The 19970-nt window shown below is 65.3% G+C and overlaps 3 protein-coding genes across 5 annotated transcripts; 1 reads left to right on the forward strand and 2 right to left on the reverse strand.

Annotated features, from left to right (window-relative positions):
• Window positions 1-380: 380 nt before the first annotated feature.
• Window positions 381-1678, forward strand: SMIM12 (small integral membrane protein 12). Of its 2 annotated transcripts, none has more exons than XM_074807150.1 (2): window positions 381-414; window positions 676-1678. In XM_074807150.1, exon 2 carries the CDS (start codon window positions 693-695, stop codon window positions 969-971), a length of 279 nt encoding a protein of 92 aa, XP_074663251.1. In that variant the 5' UTR covers window positions 381-414; window positions 676-692; the 3' UTR covers window positions 972-1678. The 2 variants fall into 2 exon arrangements, with proteins under 2 accessions (XP_074663251.1, XP_074663252.1); XM_074807151.1 differs by lacking the exon at window positions 381-414 and adding an exon at window positions 431-512.
• Window positions 1679-7712: 6034 nt separating this feature from the next.
• GJA4 (gap junction protein alpha 4) lies at window positions 7713-10794 on the reverse strand. 2 transcript variants are annotated; one of them, XM_074850961.1, is made up of 2 exons: window positions 10732-10794; window positions 7713-9929 (listed from the first exon to the last, which is right to left on the reverse strand). In XM_074850961.1, exon 2 carries the CDS (start codon window positions 9906-9908, stop codon window positions 8886-8888), a length of 1023 nt encoding a protein of 340 aa, XP_074707062.1. In that variant the 5' UTR covers window positions 9909-9929; window positions 10732-10794; the 3' UTR covers window positions 7713-8885. The 2 variants fall into 2 exon arrangements, with proteins under 2 accessions (XP_074707062.1, XP_074707063.1); XM_074850962.1 differs by lacking the exon at window positions 10732-10794 and adding an exon at window positions 10345-10363.
• Window positions 10795-13631: 2837 nt separating this feature from the next.
• On the reverse strand, window positions 13632-14796 carry GJB3 (gap junction protein beta 3). The gene is made up of 2 exons (XM_074850788.1): window positions 13961-14796; window positions 13632-13718 (listed from the first exon to the last, which is right to left on the reverse strand). The coding sequence occupies exons 1-2, from the start codon at window positions 14716-14718 to the stop codon at window positions 13703-13705; spliced, it is 774 nt and encodes a 257-aa protein (XP_074706889.1). The 5' UTR covers window positions 14719-14796; the 3' UTR covers window positions 13632-13702.
• Window positions 14797-19970: the final 5174 nt, after the last annotated feature.

A 19970-nucleotide genomic window follows, 5' to 3' on the forward strand; every position in this document is an offset into this window, starting at 1 on the left:
TCCCCACGTGGGTCCCCCCCGTGGCCTCCCCTGTGGTTCTCCCCCCGTGGCTCTCCCCGTGGATCTCCCCCCATGGCTCTCCCGCCGTAGGTCTCCCCGTGGGTCTCCCCCCGTGGCTCCCCCCGTGGTTCTCCCCACGTAGCTCTCTCCCCATAAGTCGCTCTCCATAAGTCTCTCCCTGTGGCTCTCTCCGTGGGTCTCCCCCCACGGATCTCCCCCCGTAGTTCTCTCCCCATAAGTCTCCCCCCGTGGCTCCCCCCGTGGCCTCAGCCCGGGCCGCTCCTCCGGCGCCGCCGCTCCCTCGCTGTCCGCCAGGGGGCAGCACCGCCCCGCGGCCCCCGCCGGCTCCGCTCTCGCCCGCGCTCCCGCTGCCCGGAAGGGGCGGGACGAGGCGGCGGCGGCGGCCGGGCCCAGGTGAGCGGCGGCCGCCCGGGGCTCGCTCCGGCTCCGGCTGCGGCTGCGGCTGCGGGGGAGCCCCGGGCGGGGTCCCGGCGGGTCCCGGATTCCTGTGGGTCAGTGCTGAGGCCCCGGGGCGCTCCGCCCGGTGCGGCCTTGCCCGCCGGAGCCTGGCCCGGGCGCTGCCGGCCCGTAGGCCTCGGCCGCCAAGGCGGAGGGGGGGGGGGGGTGTGAGGGGCCGGGCCCGGCTTGTGACCGCCGCGTTTCCCCCCCCGCCAGGCGCAGCCCCCGGCGCCATGTGGTCCGTGCTCTGGGCGGCCGTCCGCTCCAAGGCCCCGTACGTCACCTTCCCGGTGGCTTTCGTGGTGGGGCTGGTGGGCTACCACCTGGAGTGGTTCCTCCGCGGCCACCCCCCGCCCGCGGCCGAGGAGGAGAAGAGCATCTCGGAGCAGCGGGAGGACCGCAAGCTGCAGGAGATCGCGGGCAAGGACCTGACCAAGGTGGTGAGCCTGAAGGACAAGCTCGAGTTCGCCCCTCGGGCCGTGCTGAACAGGAACCGCCCGGAAAAGAGCTAATAAAGTGGTTGGGGCAGACGCGGAGCCCTGGAGCGACTGTTCCCAGCACGGGCTGGGGACTCCCCTGTCCCCTGCACGTCGCCCACCAGCCTCCCTCCGGGACCGGGCCGTCCCTGGGCGATACGTTGTGCCCGCTGCTGCTCTGCGCCCCCCCGGGCCCTCCGGGGTTCGCCCACCCCGCGGATGTGCTCCAGGCACAGCACCCAGAGCTGCTCCTTTGCGGCGGCGCCGGCGGGGAGCCGTGCGTTGGGAGGTGGAGTGTGTCTGAAACTCATCAGCTCTCGGCCTGTCCCGGCCCCTGAACCACGAAACCCTCTTGGCCTGGCCCCACCCACGTCTCGTTAGGTTGGGTTTTTTCCATGGCGTGAAGATAGAAGAAACTTGGACCTGAGTGACGTGGGGCCGGGGTCAGGCTGACCACCTGCGGCGGGAGGATCTGCTGTCCCGCTCTCCCGTGGCTCTTTGTGAATCCCGACCATGCGACGTCACGCCCACGGGAGCCTGAGCAGTGGTGGAGATCTCTGGGGATCCCCTCTCGGCATCATCCCCAGGCTTCGCAGCGAGGAGTGGGAACGGGGGGGAGGTGGAAGTCCTGACCCTGCTTCTGTCCTGCAGCTCCGAGCGTGGCGGTGGCTTTGGGCTGGCGTGTAGAGAGCGGGGAGATCTCTGCCCTGTGTGGGAACAGCTGGAATAAACTTCTGTCAGTCCTTGGGCCTCTGTGTCTTCTGCATCAGCACCTGGCCTGGCTCAGAGCATGTTTCTGCTCCCCATGTTTTCGAGAAGCAGCTCCTTCTACCATGGGAGATGTGTCACCATTGTCCTTGGCCGGGCACTGCCCTCGGGGCCTGGCAGCAGGGTGGCAGGCAGGGAGAAGGGGGAGGCACTGAAATCCCAGCCCCTGCTGCGGTTGTGCCTCTGTCCTGGCTCCCCTGGCCACGTCAGCTGCTTCCCTTCAGCCTCCTTATCTAGACAAGAAGGGCTGTGGCAGCGCCGGGAGGGGCTCCCAGGGGACGGGGGGGGGTCCTGCTGGGCTGCTGAGCTGGCAGCGAGTGCTGGGGACGGGTGGCCGGTGTCCCCTCCAGCCTCGCGTGTCACCAACATGGCAGGACCGAGGCCTGGCGATGGCTGCCTGAGCAGGTCACCGCCGCTGCTCTCTGTCGGGGCCGGAGCCGGGGTTATCGCTGCTTCCCGGCTTGTTTTTTCCCCTGGTGCCTGAGCTGCTGCCCCGGCCCGGCCTTCCCTTCCCGGGGACGATAAATCTGTCGTGTCTGGTGCGAAGCCCTGAAGTCAGCAGCCGGTTCAGCGTTTTGCATCGCTCCGTCCCGCTTCCTCGGGGCCGGCTCCTGCCCCGCTGACAGCTTTACTGCTGGTGCTGCCCGGCTGTGTTTGCCTCCCAGCCTGGCTCACTGCCCTGCGGCCGGGCTCGTGCCCCGGCACCGCCGCGAACTCACAGACCTTTGCCGTCGCGGCGGGCGAGGGCGGCTGAGGCTGGGTTAGAAGGTGCAGGCAGAGTCTGGGGGCGATGCAAAGGCTGTCCTGGCCCTGTCCCGCTGCTGCCTCCTGCACTGGGGTTTGCAGCACCTCTGGGGCCACCGCCCCGGTCCCCCTGGCAAGCTGGTGCTGTCCCCTGGGCTAGTCCCTGCCCTTGGCCTCTTGCTTTCCCAGCCTGGAGGAGGGGTGATGGCTGTTCCCTATTGTGCACTGGGGTGGGAACAGTCCCGTCCCTTCCCCCAACTGGGACCAGCCGGACCCAACTCGGAAACGTCTTCCGAGATGCCTTTGTTCACCCCGCGACGGAGCGGCTCCCTCGGCTGTTTATAACCCATTGATCTGCCTGTTCCCAGGGCCGGCCGGGCACAATCAGGCTTTGTCGGGGCCTCGCTGCCCCGTTTCCTCCCCTGGGCCCCCGTGGTGTCGGTCAGGGGGGGCTGCTGGGGCGCGGTGCTGGGAAGGACTCAGGCCTGGCAGTAGCTGCGTGGAGGCTCCTGGCCGGGCAGCGCCTGCCCTGCTCCCGCTGCGGCTGCCTCGCTGCTCCCGCTGCGTTTCCAGCTGCTTTCCCTGCGTCTGGGGATTCCCGTCCGTCCCCACAGCAGACGCCAGCGTTGCGGGGCCGTGGATTCCCCGCAGGCACTGGGGCAGGGGTAAACCCTCTTCCCAGACACTGGCTGCCTTTTTCCTAAACCCTCGGTGCCGTAAACCCACCCTTCCTCCCATTGAATCCCAACAATGTGCTGCCTGGGAAGCGCCGGCGGGACAAGAATAGGAGCCGGCAAGTGCGCAGAGCAGCCACAGTAGCTCACGAAGAGCCAGAGGAAGCTTTGCTGAATAAACCATTATGGCTTCCTGAGCCTGCACGCGACCGCTGAAGCGCAGGTCCTTGGTCTGGGCCGGTGTGTCCATAATCCAGCTGTTCCCAGCGCGGCACAGCCGGGCGCTGCCGCGGGAGCGCGGCCAGGAGCTGTGCCAGCAGCGTGGCCAGGGCCGTGTGAGGCGGGGGAGCCTGTCCCCGCGCAGGGAGTCCCGTGGCTGGCCTATCCGATGGCTTTTTTTTTGGGAGAGCATCCTCCCAGGGCTTGTCGGGCTTTGGGGAAGGCCCCACAGTGCTGCGCTGTGCCACAGAGCAGGGATCAAAGCTGGCAGCTGCAGAAGTGCTCCCTGTCCCTGCCTGACGTGTCGTGGCCGTGCCCCAAGGCTTGGGGGGAGCAATGCGGCTGCTGGGCTCTTGGCATGGCTGCAGCTCCCGGGCTGACCCTCTGCCCTGCCCAAGGCCGGGTTTGCTCCCGGGGGTCCAGCTCGTGAGGGGAGCAGGTGGTTTCCAGAGGCAGGATGCAGGGAGCAAGCCGGGGCAGCGGTGGGGGGGGTGTGAGCTCCCGACTCACTCGGGGGGGGGGACTGGGACAGCTGGTGTGCAGGCTGGGGCGGTGAGAGCCCCCCCGGCCGCTCGGCACGGCTCGGCACAGCTCGGCACACCTGGACGGCCGCAGCGGACGTCCGGTTAGATCAGAGCAGGGATGCACCGGCTGCGCGGGGCTGGGGACGCTGCGCCCCTGCGCTGGCACCGCTCAGAGCCATCGGTCCCCTCCCCGCAAGGCCCAGAGCGACGGTGCTTTGGGGAGGAGAGGAGTGGTGCGGGGGGCTGGGGGGTGTCCCGTCCTGGAGCAGCGCAGTCACCCTGGGGCACCCAGGACCTGCACACAGTGGGGTGTCCCCACAGCCACGGGACACGGAGGGTGCTCACCCCGTCTGCACTGGAGAGCAAATGGCGTGTGTGTGTCCCCCCTCAATGCGTCCCCCGCAGCCCCTGGGGACATCGGCTCCCTCCCCTGCCCTGGCCAGCCGAGGCTGTTTTCCCAGGCTCCCGTTTTGCCCTTTTCCTGAGCGTGGCCAAGTCCTTTTGCAGCCTCCCCATCTCACTCGCCTCTTCCTGCCCCGGCCCCCCGGCACAGACCCACCGTGCCGAGCCCGCCGGCTCCTCTCTGAAGTGCTGTGGGAGAGGAGCAGCTCTGCCCCACACCGAGACACAGCCCCGAGCCCTGGCTGGGGACAACTGCAGCAGGACATGTTCCCTTCCCACTCAGCATCGCCTCTTCTTACAGCCACAGCTCAGGGCTGATCCCTCCATCCCCAGCACCCAAAGGCCACCGCAGTTTCTTGCTTTTAGCCCACATCGATGTCCCCACGCCAGGAGAAGCCCCCGGCTGTGCAGGCAGCAGGTTCTGCCCTCCTGGTGCTGCACCAGGAAGATGCCCCGACCTGCTGGCAGGGGCAGGACCCATCCTGAGATGGGCACGGGGTGCTGGGCACTGTGGTGCCGTTACCTCCGTGCGAGGAAGCGGCTGGAGGGGAGCGACAATGTCAGGATGCGGGAAGTCGTCGGGGCTATTGAGCGCGTTTCCTCCCGACCGCGGTTCTCACACTGGGCCGCATTGTCTGCCGTGCCCGCGCGTGGAGGGCTAAATATAACCCCGTGCCGAGGACGGGTCTGGGGGAGGAAGGGAGCAGCTTGGGGTTTGCTTTTTCTTCATTGTGCACTGTTGGCAGTGGTGCTGGTAAGGGCAGGATTGTACCTGGTTTGGTGTTGCCTCAATGGTGGGTGCTGCGGGCACGGGGTGCTGGGGGTCAGGGGTCTGTGCCTGGCTCAGGAGGATGCTCCTGACTGCGCCTGCTCCCCCAAGGGGCTGCGGGAAATGGGGTGCTGGGATGCTGTGGGCAGAGCCCTGGGCATGGACGGGGCCCTGGCGGGATGGGGGAACCATGCTGTGGCCCTGGCTGGCATCCCCCTGCCCAGCCCTCTGCCCTTCCTCCTCTCAGCTGCGATTTCGCTCCTGCCGTGGCTCTTCCTGTGAGTGGGTTGGAATTAGAAACTTGCTATTTTCTGTACGCTGGGAAAGGTTAAAAATAAACTCCCTGGTGCTCAGCCAGCGTCTTGGGCAGAGCCTCGCAGGGGTGACACGCTGTGGCAGCCCCCATGGCTCCTCTCCCCCGGCCCAGGGCAGGATAGTGCAGGGGGACCCCAGCACGGACTGGTCCTAACTCGGGGGAGGCAGAACCCTCCCTGCAAACCCACAGCCGTGGGGCAGAGTCACTGGCACAGGTTCCTGGGGCCCATGGCTGATGTTAGACCAATGTCCCCAGCAGGAATTGGGGTCCCAGGACTGGCAGAACCACCCCAAAGCCTTTCCTGACACAGGGGGTGCTCCAAGTGGCCACCCCCCTGCCCCCAGCATCCTCCCGAACCACTGGTGAGCAGCAGAGAGGGGACACAGCGGTGCTGACCCTGCACCCAAGAGACACCCCACGCCTATGCACAGCCAGCCTCAGGCTGTTGGCAGTCAGGTCAGGTATGTGTCTGTCTGTCTGTCCACCTCTCTCCCTTTCGCTCCTTTGTCACGTCACATCCCCTCTGGGCACTTGCTTTCCTCCGGGAGCTGCAGGTGCCCCATGGCGCTGCCTGCACCCTGCTGGGGTGTAGTTTGCGGGGTCTGTGGCTGCGCCTTGGGGAGTACAACCAGCCTGGGGTTGGGATAAACCCCACAGGGCGCTTAGGTGGGGGTACAAAAGCTTCCCACCCCAAAAACCCGAGGGCAATGCCAGGGCGGACATCACAGCCTGTGAGTGGCCACGGGAACAGCCCCACGGTGCTCCCACCCCACGGCCATGCCCAGGGCTCTCCGCCGTCCTGGCTGGGCGGCTGCAGTGGGTGCCCCTGACTGTACAGTCCTCGAGGCTGCGCTGGCCGTTACCCCAGAGCTGGGCTCAGGGGTGCCCATGGGGAGCCCCTCACCGCAGCCCCCAGGCTGCCTGTCACTGCAGGGCTCAGTGTCACAGTATGGGGCCGGGTGTTGGGGCAGCGAGTGCCGTTCCCAGAAAGGGACCGGAGGGGCCTGTTTACTCAGGAGGGAGCGAGGAGGTGTGAGAAAGGCCGTGCGTGTCGCTATCTGTCCCCAAGCTGTGCCAAAGGGCTTCGCCGGGCCAACCCGTGCCCTTATCAGCTTCAAACTTCTATTTGCCTTCTGGGGGGGCTGCCACCACCACCGGCCCCACTGTGCAGGTGAGCCCCTCGCTGTTGTTGTTGGCGTGTGCCGCGGGCAGGTCCCGGCGGCGTGGGGGTCACCTTGTCACAACACGGGAACAATAGCGGGACGTGGAGCTGTGTTTGCGCAGCGCCCACGGCCGGGCACCGTGTCCAGGCAAGGGGATTCTCAGCCGTCTTGTTTTCCACCTTGCAGGGCCGTTCGGAAAAGCGTGATGCTCCCCCAGTGCCAACAAAAATATCAGCCCAGGCGAGGGGAGGCGAGCGGGGGAGCGCGGCCGGCGGGTAAACACACGGCCCGGCTGCACTGTTACCTTTCACACGAGTGTTTCCTCCCGGCTGAGCGTTCAGGGCTGCTCCCCCCAGAAAGCTGTGGGGCTTTGCAGCTCTGCTGATGCCTGGTGAGCGCTGGGCTGTGGTCCCCCATTGCACTGGGGTGCCCCGGGGGGGCCCCGCTGGGCAACTGTGGGAGCAGGGTCCCTCCAGAGGGGATCTGCCCCAGCATCCTGGTGGAGGATGCAAAGGAGGGCTGGGTGCTGGTAGTGTGCACCCCAGGCCCCCACCCGAGGGGACTTCACCCCCCTCAGCCCCAGCAGGGAGGGGAGCCAAGGGTGGGCTTGGCTGCCAGCCCAGGCTCTGCCCCTACGGCAGCACAGCCGGGTGCCTCCCTCTTCGCTTCTGCCAGCAGCCGATGGCAGCGATATCACCCTGTTTCACCCATATTTCATTTTCTCCAGGGTATTTTTAGGCCGTCCCACCCTCGCTGAAGAGGCCCTTGGCCAAGAGCTGGCTCTGCCCTGAGCAGACTTGGCCAGAGAAAACTGAACAACAGTCCCAGCTGCATTGTGTGCCTTTATCTGCAGCTCATTTCCAGCTATTATGCAGCCACGAGCAGCTCCATGGCCTCCACCAGGTTTATCAGTGGCAGGAGGAGAGGGGCTGAGCTCTGCTTTGGGCCACCAGAGCCTGCGCCACGCTGGCCCTGTGACAGCCCCCGGGCTGGGCTCCAGGGGACAGGACGCTGTAGCAGGGATGTTTGTGCTTTCTGTGGGTGAGTGGCACCAGCAGCACAACTGGCGCTCGGGGGGTGCCCATGCTCCTCTTCACCCCAGCCCCATCACAGGGCAGCAGCTTCCCTCTCCCTCAGCCCCAAACCCTTACCCCTCCCCACCCCAAGGCAGCTGCATGAAGCACAGTCACACCAGACGTCACCTTTTTCATTCATCCAACTTTATTTGACAAGATGCAACACTGAGTCTGTCGGGGGCGGGGGGGGGAAGGAAACAGCACGAGGAGCAACGTCTGCGTCCCACACTCCTGCCTGGGTCACGCAGGACCCACAGCCCTTCAGTCACAGCAGGACCTTCCCCTTCCACAGCATCGGTGGGCTGGGGAAGTTGGGGCAACTGCTCTCATGGGGGCAGTTGGTTCTTCTGTTCCCCCCCACCCCAGCGCCTCAGCCCACAGCAGGAGATGACTAGTGCAAAGTAATAACACCAATAACCCCCCAAACCAGCAGTTGCCAGGCTAATTCCTCCCCAAAAACCACAGGGCTGGCAGGCGCGTGGCCCAGGCTGGACACAGCTCCCCAGATCCCCCGCACAACTGCACCCGTGAGGCAGAAAGCTCCGTGCTCAGGCCAGCAGGTTAAAAATAATTTAAGAGACACACACACCACTTGGGAAAGGGTCCAGGGCCAGGAGGCGGTCGGGGGGGACACTCACACTTCTGGGGCACCCAAGCAGTGACCCTGCAGCTATTGGGGTCACCGCAGAGCCCTAAGAGCTGCCGTTGGCTTAACCCTCCCGTGTCCCCAGGGGAAAGGGGCAGCTCCCACAGCAAACCCTGGGCTGGCCCCGCTGGCTCTTGGCCGGAGTCACAGGATGGGGCTGGTGGCCAGGACCCAGCCGGCAGCGCTGCCCCAGCCCAGCTCCCCCCAGCCCTCCTGGGCTCAGCCCTGCTCCGTGCGGAGGCTGGAGGCGAGCGGCTTCCCACGGCCGCAGGCCCGGCTCTCACGCCGGCGGGGGCTCGGGCAAACCCCCGGGTCTGAGGGTCCCGAGGGCAGCAGCCTCCCAGCGCAGCCCCGGGGACAGCCTGTTCCCAGCTGCGCGGCTCTAGGGATTTCTCCCTTTCCCACGGTGAGACACACGCCGTCCCGCGGAACTTTCTGCAGTTTCCTTCCTTGCAGGGTCTGTGGGGAAAACAGGAGAGCGCGGAGGCTCTGCTCCGGGGCAGCGCTCAGCCCCGCTCTTGAGCATCACGTCCCAGGGGCAGGCAGGGGCCCATCCAGGCAGGAGGCAGCTGCCTGCCCACAGCCAGCACCTTCGCGGGCACGAGGGACCAAGGTAGGTCCCCTCGGCCCGGCCGGGGCCAGCCCGGCACTAAACATACTGCTTTTTGGAGGCTGAGCTCCCGGGCCGGCTGCACAGCTTCTCCTCTGGGGTGGGGGTTTCAGCAGCCCTGGGGGCGTAGGGGTCCGACAGCGGCCTGGTGCCGCTGCCCAGCGCCAGGTTCTCCTCGTTGTGGAAGTTGGCCCAGTTCTGCTCGCTGGAGAGCTTGTTGTAGGCCTGGTAGGGCGGCGTGTGGCTCTCGGCCATGGGCAGGAAGGGGTAGTGCTTGGGCGGGTAGGGACCCAGGGCCATGTTGTCGGCAAAGGTGTCCCGGCTCGGCCCCGACACCTTCTTGATGTTGCTAAGCAGGTTCTTGCAGCAGAGGTGGAAGAGCTCCAGGAGGTTCAGGACTAAGGAGATCAGGCCCATCACCAGCATGAAGATGATGAAGATGCTCTTCTCAGTAGGGCGGGAGATGAAGCAGTCCACCTGGTGGGGGCAGGGGTCCCTCTTGCAGACGTAGCGGGGCACCATGGAGAAGCCGTACAGGTACCACTGGCCAACGAGGAAACCGGCCTCAAAGATGCTCTTGCAGATCACACTGATGAGGTACGTCCACATCAGCGCCCCTCGGATCTTGAGCCGCCCGTCCTCCGTCACGTAGATCTTGGACATCTTCTTCTCCACAGCTGCCAGGGCCTGCTCGATCTTCGGGTCCTTGCTGTGGATAGCCCGCAGCTCGCTCTCCTGCTGCTTCAGCTTCTCCTCCTTCCGGGAGAGATAGACAACGTGGCCGAGGTAAATCAGGGTTGGGGTGCTGACAAAGAGGAACTGGAGCACCCAGTAGCGGATGTGGGAGATGGGGAAGGCTTTGTCATAGCAGACGTTGGTGCAGCCCGGCTGCTTGGTGTTGCACACGAAATCCGACTGCTCGTCCCCCCACACCGACTCCCCGGCCAAGCCCAGGATGAGGATGCGGAAGATGAAGAGCACGGTGAGCCAGATCTTCCCGATCACGGTTGAGTGCTCCTGGACTTGGTCTAGCAGTTTCTCCAGGAAACCCCAGTCACCCATCTTTTAGGGAGCCTCGTGCCTCTGCCAGCAGAGAGGGGAGGGGAGCCCAGTCAGATCTCTGCAGAGGGTCCCAGCAAACCCACCGAGGGGCACCCCAACCCCGAGGGTGGGAGCCCAGCGGCATTCCTGTGCCCGGGTGTGCTCCTTCTACACCCCCCTGCCCAGAGCGGAAGGATGGGGCTGGGGCAGAAGAGGCAGCGCAGGGATTCGCCTCCCCCCAGCAGCACCCACCCCACAGCACCCCCAGCTCACTGGCCGCCTGGTTTGGGGCTGCCCCACAGCAGAGAGGGGGCACAGCTGGGGCCCACAGCAGCAGCCCCAGTTTGCCTCTCCCCCAGCCCCGGCTTTACCGAAGGGCAGAGAGCAGCAGGGCTGTGCTGGGGGGCTACAAACCCCCGGGGTACAGTAGCCACCCCGACACCCATTCAGGGCTCACCCCGAACTGATGGGACAGTCCCCCAGCAGCTCCCTCGCTGTGGGGCGATGGCACCCCAGCCCCCTCCCCCTTGCCCAGGGTTTTCCCTGGTCTGGGGACCCCCGAGACCACTCACCTCCCGCAGCCCCGACGCTGCTGCCGGGGTGTCCCAGTGTCACCCCCGGCTGCTGCCGGGTCCCCCCGCGGGAGCTGAGCCCGGCTGGGAGAGCAGAGGCAGCCGCAGCCCCGGCTCTTAATTAACCTCTGCCAATTAAGCCGGCAGAGGTGCCAGCTGGACCGTTAAAGGGACGCCCAGCAGCAGGGGGGGGTGTCCCAGAACGGGTCCCCCAAGCGCGGGGTCCCCGGGGGAGCCGCAGCCGTCGGGGGTCCCGGCTGCCCCTCACTCACCTCCGCCGCGCCGGGCAGGTCCCGCCGGGCTCGGGCCGCGCTGGCTGTGAGCGAACGGGCCGGGCCGGGCGGTTGAGGCCGTGCGGGGCCCGGGGGAGCCGGGGGAGGAGCGCGGGCAGGAAACCGGGGGCCGGGGCTTAGCGCGGGGCCGCAGGTGTTGCGGGGCCGCCCCGTCCCGCTGCCCCCGGCCGAGGGGGAGGCCCCGGTGGGGCGGGGCGGGGGCGGTGGGTCCGCGGAGCATCGCCCGACCGGGACCCCCCGGGACGGCCGGGACCCCCCCCGGGACAGCCGGGATCCTCCGGGGGGGAAGGCGGCGGGGAGCCGTCGGGGGCTGTGGGAAGCCCCGGTGTCCCTGCCCACTCGCCCCCGCGGTGGCCGGCACCGCCCGCGCCCGGTAGCCCCGCTTGTGGCTGGGGCTCCGCCACCGGGACCCCCCCGCTGAGCGGCGGAGGGACCCACGCGGGGCGGACGGACCCTGCCCACGGGTGGGACCCCTAAAGCCGACGCGTTTTCGGTGCCCTCATGGCTGGCGGGGGCGGGGAGGGACGGGGAGGTGCCGCGGGTGTCCCCCCCCGGGATGCTCCGTCCCCCCCCGCTCCGGCCGGTCCCCACGCGGGTCCGTACGGCGCGGCGGGCGCTGGGTGGTGCTGGAGCCACACCGGAGCCCGGCGCTGCCCCGAGCCCCCGAGCTGCTCCGGGGATCCAAGGGGCCAGGAGCCCCCCCCCAAGGGTTTAAGCGGAGCTTTGCTGTCGGGGGGGGCTCAGACGGGGCGTTGCGGGGGGTGTGGAGGCACCGCGACAAGGAGAGGGGGCCAGCGGGTGGGCAGATGCTGATATTTTATGCACAGACTTAAGTCCTGCTGGCTGCGGGGGGGAGGAAAAACCCTTGTACGTGCCCCCCACTCGCTGTCCTGCCGCTTGGTGGGCTGCGTGGGGCCAGCCGGGTGCGAAGGGCTCGGGCTTTTGAAACCAGAAACTAGGCCAGTCCACAACACAACTGGGAACTGTGGCCTCTCCCACCCCGAGACGTGGCGTTTCCTCCTCACAGGCAGTGCTGGGCTCGAGCAGAGGGCAGAGCCGGAACAGCATCGTTATGTTTAATATAAAATAATTGTTGTGCTTCAGGTAACGCCCGCGTGCTGCTCTGTGTGTGCTGCAGAGCCCAGCGCCCATCTCCCAGCCGGCCCACTGTGAATAACGCTTCCCCCTCCCAGCACCCCCGGTTGTGGCTGCCCAAGCCCGTGGTCCCCCCTCGGTGTCTGTCCCCAGTGACGCTCTGTGCCCCGCCAGCCCTCGATGGGTGGAAACCATCACCTCTGAGGAGCTGCTCCAAAGCCACAGAGGAACGGGAGCTGCCCTCACCCGTGGATGTGCCGGCTCCCACGGTGCTTTGCCCACCAGAAGGACCAGCACGGGCTTCCCCCACACCAGCCACAGGTCCCCAGTGTCCCAAAACACACCCACACTGGTGCCAGAGCCGCTTCCCAGTCAGACACCTTCTGCTCTTCAACCTCCTGGAGCATCTTTCCTCTGGCACAGGGTGCCCCGTGCCCAGGGCTGGCCCCACGGGTGACAGGTGACGTGAGGTGCCCACGGGAGCAGCCCATGCTGGAAGCACTTGCTCCTTGTCCCAGCGCAGAGACATGTCACCCTCCCAGCAGCGTGGGCACCACCGTCACAGCTTCTCACAGCGGCATGAGCCCTGGCTGTGTCAGTGCTCACCACGACACGCTCGTGGGGCTGGGGGAGCTGGAAACGCGGCGGCTGGAGAGCCGGCAGACCCTCTGCGCAGCGCTGCTTAAGGAGAGATTAAATGGAAATCATTGCTATTTATTGTAATATTTATCAAGATTTAGTAAATAATTGATGCTGATCCCTCCTTGATTTCCTTGGGGGCCAGCGTGCAGTTCTGATGAATTAAAGTTTAATGACGCGCGACAAGCCGGGAGGAGGTGGAGCGGGTGGACACCGGGCACGGCGGCCCTGGGGCTCAACCCGCGCTGCCCCGGCTCGGGTGGGAGTCAGGAGGGCTCGGCCACGGGCTCCTGGGGAACCTCTGCGAATCCATTTCTTCTGCCCTCACCAGTCCCCCTGATTTACAGCGTGCGGAGCAGATCCCAGAGTCTACAAACGACACGGCGTTTATTTGCCTTTTGGATCCGCAGCTCGTGCGGTGCGTGACACGTCCGACCGAGGCGAGGGGGGTGCAGGGGCACCGGGGGAAGCGGCAGAGCTGGCAGGGGCACTTGGGCAGGACACCGGCACCGCGTGCGTGTGAGCAAAGGGGGAAAAGCTGCTCCTGCCCCAGTACTGGCAAACTGGGCCGACTGAGCACTTGGTGACAGCCGGGAGCCCTGCTCCTCCGTGACTGCTTTGGGTGCATGAAGAGGGCTCTGCCCACGGTGCCGAGCCCAGCATTTCTTTGGTTTCTTGTTACGAATGGAAGGAGGATGAACCAGTGCTTGGGACTGTGCCCGTGCGAGGCACAGCGAGCCAGGAGCACTGTCACTGCGCTGGGTGACACCAGCCCTGACTGGGCACCGACCGGTGGATTCACACCCAGCACAGGAGCTGCAGGGCTGGAGAGACACAAGAGAAGCTGCTGGGACATGGGACCCCCCCCATGCTCCCTCCCACCAGTCCTGTGTGCCCTCCCAGCTCGATGGCTCCGTCCCTGCAGTCCTCGGCTGGGCTTGCTGCCAGGCCGGGCAGCGCGGCCGCTCCTGCACGGTGTCTGTGTGTCGGTGTGATGGCCGAGCCCCGCGGCACCGCTGTGCACATCCAGCAGAGCTCCAGGGCTGCCCTCACCTTACCTGCGTCTGCTCGGGCACCCATGGGCCTCTCTCGGGGGACTTTAGTTTGTTGGGTTTAGTCATTTTTCACACGTGTCGACTCTTGAGGGTTTGGGGACTTGGCAGGCTTGAAAAGCTGCTGGGCCAAGGGGAAGGCGAGCTGGCTGGGACGGGCGAGCTCACAGCTCCTCTCCTCTGTGGGAAGAACAGACACCCTCAGGCATGCCTGGCACCCAACCTGCCACTGAGAGTTCCCATGGATGTGTCCCCCTCCCCTTACAGCCATCGAGGTCCTCGATGGAGAGTCTGGTGATGGCGTCACTGGCGGTCACCTTTGGGGCCAGCCACCCCCGGCACACACCAGGACACTGCTCCCTCCCTTTTCCCCTCCCAGCACCCTGTCAGACAGGAGTCAGGCCCCCAGGGCTGCCACACACCTCGTCTGGGACTTGTTGTCCTTCTCCTCTGTCTTGAGGTGGCAGTGGCAGGTGGAGGTCTTGCTGTAGCTGATGGAGCGCTTGATGGACTTCTTCCACCTCCGCGTACTCCGGACAACCCGCTTGAAGATGAGGTAGAAGATCTCACAGACGGTGAGGACGATGCAGATGGAGGAGGCTCCGACCATGAAATAGGTGAAGACTCTTTTCTCGGTTGGCCGAGCGATGTAGCAGTCTACAGTGTTGGGGCAGGGATCCACGTTGGAGCACTTGACCAGCCGAGGCAAGTCAAAGCTGTCCCACATCTTGTGGAGGAGGTAGAGAAACAGGATCTCTATGATAAGCTTGAAGAAGAGGCTGAGCAGGTAGGTCCACCACAGCCCGCCGTGCTTCTTGCCCGTGTCGCTGTAGAGCTTGGGGCAATTCTCCCCATTCTTCTCCCGGTTCTTCTTCTCGCGGTCCTCCCGGTAGGCCACGTGCATGATGACCAGGAGGGAAGGACAAGTGACAAATATGAGCTGCAGGGCCCAGAGGCGGATGTGGGAGATGGGGAAGAAGTGGTCGTAGCAGACGTTGGTGCAGCCCGGCTGCCGCGTGTTGCAGTCAAAGTCCTTCTGCTCGTCTCCCCACACGCGCTCAGCTGCCACCACGTAGACCAGCACACGGAAGACGAAGACCACGGAGAGCCAGATGCGGCCGAAGGCTGTGGAGTACTTGTTGACCCCGCTGAGCAGCGCCTGCAGTGTTTTCCAATCCATGGCGGCCAGCAGAGACCAGAGTCACCCGACCTGGGGAAAGAGCAGCAGAAGCGGCGGGTGAAGAGTGATGGGAGATGGCAACGGGGCAGCTCCTCTCTCGCTGCACTTAATCTCATCGTTGACCTCACAGAGTCTCTCCCCCACCATGTTACACTCATTTGGGGTGGGGGGACCATCCCACCCATGGACAGTAAAGCCCAGCCTTTACTTTACTTTACTCTTGGGGTGAGTCAGGGGTGACTCAACCTCTCTGTACCTCCTGATGAGAGGGATGAGCCACCTGGCCAAGTCCCCGCCACCAAGCCCCCGGCCTGATCACGCATGTTGGTGTAAATCAGCAGCTCAAGCCCCTGGCACAGGCCAGGATCAGGAGGGGATGGCTGTGCAGGGCGCTTGGCAAAGCAAAGCAAAGCTTTGTGTGGACACCAGCCCCGCCAGCTGGCACGTCCCTTGGGGCGGGAGGGGACCCTGCAGAGCATTTCCAGCCCTCACTGGTTGGTTCCTGTGCCCCCAGGGCATCAGAGCCACAGTGGGAAGGAGGGGGGGGGGCAGCGGGAACCCCAACTGCGGTGGGACTCCGTGGGAAAGTGCCCTGGCAGGGGCAGGGCTGAGCTGGCTCCCCACGGGTGCAGCACCGGACCAGCACAGCTCCCACTTCGTACTCCCCAGGCTCATCCTCTTTCCTCCCCAGGGTTTCACACAGCTCAGCCACGCTCCCCTGCCCGCCCTGCACTGGCACTGTTTGGGGATGGATGGGGACCTTTCCCATCAGGGAGATCCCCGGGGATCTCAGACGTGGTCCCAGCTGGTCCCAGCCTTTCCTGAGCCGCAGTTTCTACGTGGGTAAAATGGGCTAAACCAGCCGCCATGCTTAGCTAACGCCGAGAGCCAAAGGGGAAGCGGCTGCTGCAGCGCTGGGATGCCGGCACACGCCAGGGACTGGTTTTCTCTCTTGCAGGTGACACCCAAGGCAGCCCAAGGCGGGTGAGAGTGGGGCTACTGAAAGCGAGAGTCCACGTGCCTGGCTGGTACCTGCTCCCGGCACAGCGCCGGCAGCCCCGAGGCCCCGTGCCGGCCAAACCGGCTCCTCCGCTCAGCCTGGGGCTGCCCCGGTGTGAGGAGGGTGGCACGCTAAGCTCGACCCAGAGCTTCACTGCTGCCTGGATTTACAAACCCCGGGTGATTTTTACCCAGAGGTGAGTCAGTAGCAGTTGGCTGTAAAGGTGTCTCCCCTGGCAGAGGGTTTCACAGAACGGTGAGCTGGGTCTGTCCCCGCGCCGTTGGCTTTTAAGGACTTGCGTTGAGTGACACACGGCGCCGCTGACGTGAGCGCAGGGGGGGGTTGGCAGTGGGGGTGACGATCAGAGCAAAGCATCCTGTGATCCCAGGGTAAGCAGGGAGGGCCAAGCCCTCAGAGGACAGAGCCAAGCACCAGAAATGCTCAGAGGAGGCTTTCTGCAGCCTCTTTGCCTCGGCAAGAATTCGTCCGGTTTTGCAAGAATTAGTCCGACAGCGAGGACGTGCTGTGGGCTGCAGGAAGGGTCCAGAGCCGCAGAGCTGCTGCGGTCTGCAGCTCCGGCTGAAGGAACCTGCCGTAGCCCCACGGGAGCTGCCACTGGCCCAGCAGGTTGGGGCTGGGGCTGGGGAGGTGGCACCATGTCTGGCAAATGCTTCCAGGGGGAACACGTCCCACATATCACCAGCCCAAATATTTTATTTCTGCGTTTTCTAAAAGAGTTGTTTTGTGTAAGAAAAAGACTTTTGAGACAAATTATTTGTCTCTGGCTGTTGCAGAGCCCGCCCGGGGAGTACAGGACAGCCCAGGACCCACAGGCAGCTCCAATTTCAGGTCAGATGGAAAACTTTGTTCAACCCTAAGCGCTAATTTCTTCCCTTCCTTCCCAGCTCCTCAGGTCGCTCAGCACCGTGCTCTCGCATTCCCACTCCCAAGGAGTCGCTGCCCGTTGCCGACCCGGTGCCCTCCAAGACGTACCTGGAGGAGGCTCAGGCTCCTTCCCGCTCAGCGGGGGCTGCGGGGTGGGAAGTGCCCGGCGCGGGGCATGGCTGGGGCACGATGGCACACAGGTGACCAGGGTCCCCTCGTCCGGGGAGGGCTGTGCGAGGCGTCCCGGGGCTGCAGGGAAGGAACAGAGCCTAGAGCACTGCCCGGAGCCTGCGGGGCTGCCCGGGAGTCCGTTGCTGGCCGGGGCCACCCCACAACAAGCCCCGAAGCCACCGCCGCACTCCCACGCCGCTGACCCGGGGACGCACCAAGAAGCGCAGCTGGGCTGAGCAGGGCTGAGCTGGGGTCCTGTGCCAGCATGTGCCAACGCCAGGGCAGGGCCTCTGCCCGTGCCCACACACCTCCACTCACTGCCCCATCTGAAACCAGCAGATCGTCCTCCCCGGCCAACCCGCAGCAGCGAGCCGGGGTGGGGAGCAATTGCAGCGCTCCCGTCCGGCCCTTTGCTTCAAAATCAAGAGGGGAGTTGCTGCTTTCCCCTCCTCAGCCAAAAGCTGGTGCCGATGGCTGGAGCCCCCCAACATGCCCCCAGGGCCAGCGTTCCCTCACCAGCCTGCCAATTCCACACGCCCCGCTCCCTGTGCCCTGGCGGCGACGCTACCCAGCACCCACCTACGTGTCCGGCTCAGCCCAGCGCCACGGACCCACGGTGGGGTGAGCTGCGTGCCGAGCCCCGTGCTGGGCTGTGGTGTGCGGCACCGGGGAGCCCCGTGGCCCGGCTGGTGCTGGCTGGCAGCCAGGCAGAGCAGGGGCAATGCTCCAGGCGTGCTCAGCTCTGCCTGCAGCGCTGATCTGCCTTCCGTGAAGCCCAGCACCCTCGCCAGCCCCCGGCATGCCAGCCCGCTGTGTCACCGCCGGGTCCTGCCCTGCGTGGGCGCAGGGTGTTGGGCCCGAAAGTGCCTGGTTCCTGCCTGGGGTGCAAATGCAGCAGAGCGGCGCTGTGTGTTTTCTTTTGGGGGGCCTCAGCCTCTTTTGGTCCCTGGGGAGGACGGTGGGACAGAGGAGCAGGGCCTGGGGTGGCCATTCCCGCTCCTCGGGGTGCCACGCCGTGCCCTCCCCCAGCATCACCCCCCAGGCGCGCAGCCCCATGGGTCAGGGACACCAGCACTGCCCGTGGGGTCCTGACGTGGCACTGCACAATGTCGGGGTCCCCACCTTTGGCTACCACAGGCACAGCAGCCCCAGCCGTAACACAGCTCCCACCTGCACCCTGTTAGCACTGCAGGGTCTGTCCCCCCACAACCTGCGGGTCCCCAGCACCCCTGTGAGCACCCCGCGCGCCCGAGGTACCTGCCCAGCCGGGAAAGGTCCAGAGGGAGGTGGCTGGATCCCAGCAGCTTGTGGAGTGGGAAGCTCAGTCCTGGCTGCGTCGCCTGCAGCCCTCCTGCGTGCCCAGGTCCTGTCCGCGGCGCTGAGCGCGTGTGGGGAGGGGAAGGGTAGTTTGTGCTGTTCCTAGTAACTGGGTGAGTCTGGCAAACAGCTCCCGTAGAGCTTCTTGCCTGCGCACATGCACACACACGCTCGGGTTGAACAATAAAGGCGGGTCAAATCCTGCAGTGAGATCAACGGAGACGGATTCCTCTGCAAGCAGCGCCAGCGGCTCCTGCCAGGTGATGCTCCGACCCCGCCAGCAGCTCTGGGCACGGCAAACCTGGCAGCAAACCCTGGGGGAGACCAGGGCAGCCGGGGATCAGCACTGGGCTTACACCATCCCCCAGGCATGGGTCAGCCAGCAACCGTTGCTAAGAATGACAAATTACGCAATTATAACCTACTTTTTAAATGGTTTTACCTTAGTAATAGTTTTGTAACAGCTCATCGCTATCTCCAACCTACAGCAACCTGCAGCCACCGCCCAGCCGGCGCCGGGGCCGGGCTGAGACCTTTCCCAAAGAGTGGCACTGACGGGGTGGCAGAGCGTGGCAGCGGGGTCCCCACACAGGGGGGACCCGGGATGTGTCCCTAAGGGGGATGTTCCTTTCCCCAGAGCTGAGTCAGCCCCTCCGTGGTGCCCTCCCCCCGTGGAGCAGCCCCACGTCACGCCTCTGCAGACGTGGCCTGGGCAGGAATGCGTTTCCACTTGCCCGCGGTTTACCCAGCCTCTTGGCTGCCCCGAGGCTTCCCTGGCATCGCCCGGGGCCGAGGACACTGTGACAGCATTTTCCCAGGCGCTCCCAGACCCACGGACCCCCACACAACGCTTGGCCGGGGCCACCCTTCCCACGGGGACTCATTTGAAGAGCACTCGATGGGTGCTCGTTGCCTTGAGACGTTTGCTCCCCACACTCGTGGCAGACAAGGAGCCGCTCACCCAGCAGCTTTTTGGCTCCAGGAGGTCAAATAAAGTGTGGGGGGGTTTTGCCCGGCTGGGGAAATGGTGGGGAGAGGCCATGGGAGTGGGGGCCCAAGAGACCCAAAGCAAACCTTTGTGGGAGCCTGGGGGTGCGGAGTGGGGTGAGCCTGGAGGAGGGGGCAGACACAGGCACCCTCGTCCCAGCCGAGAGCAAAGGGACATCTCTGGAGCAGCTGGGAGCCTCCCTTCACCCAGGAGCTGCCTTCTCAGGGTCCTATATCGGCGGGATCAGGAATTTGAGCTATGCTGTTGAGAGCCGGTGTGGCGGGAGCTCCGGCAGGAATCTGGGGGCTGTGGCTTTCGAGATGAAAAACGCCGGAGAGAGGGAAGACGTCGAGAACCACCGGCAGGTCTGATTTCTTGTGACGGCAGCCGCGCCCCACCCACGGTAAGACCCTGTCAGGGCCGGGTGAAGAGTTGGGGCTGGGTTTCCCCAGCAGCCTCTCGCCTGGAGTTTCAGGAGAGGCCACAGTGAGAAAGTTCAGGTGCCTTTTGGCATGGGCAGAAGATTTCCCCTAAGGCAGTTGGGTGGGGAACAGAAACACACTGTGTTTTGATGTTTTGCAGTGCTGAGCTGGGTATTTGGGTGTCCCAGCAAAGGGCAAGTCCCTGCGCCCCCTCCACCATCCCTCTGCCAACTGCTCCAGCGTGGGCACAGGGACAAGGTGCCAACACGGCTCAGCAGCTCTCAGCACTGGGGAGACCTCGGAGGAGTTTTGGGTACCTGCCTGGGGTATGTCACCCTGTTGTCACCCCCCTCAACTCGGTGGGGTGACGGGAGAAAGGCTTCAGTGCCAGATGTGAACACTAAAAACACCCAGTGACTTCCAGTGCCCCGGCCTTGGGTCCTCCATAAAGGAAAAACCCGAGCAGCCG

Source organism: Strix aluco, chromosome 26, assembly GCF_031877795.1.
Source record: "Strix aluco isolate bStrAlu1 chromosome 26, bStrAlu1.hap1, whole genome shotgun sequence".
Classification (NCBI taxonomy): domain Eukaryota; kingdom Metazoa; phylum Chordata; class Aves; order Strigiformes; family Strigidae; genus Strix; species Strix aluco.

Bases quoted from the DNA above. Each gene is read 5' to 3' on its own strand.
- SMIM12 (XM_074807150.1), top strand. From the start codon at position 693: ATGTGGTCCGTGCTCTGGGCGGCCGTCCGCTCCAAGGCCCCGTACGTC.
- GJA4 (XM_074850961.1), bottom strand. From the start codon at position 9,908: ATGGGTGACTGGGGTTTCCTGGAGAAACTGCTAGACCAAGTCCAGGAG.
- GJB3 (XM_074850788.1), bottom strand. From the start codon at position 14,718: ATGGATTGGAAAACACTGCAGGCGCTGCTCAGCGGGGTCAACAAGTAC.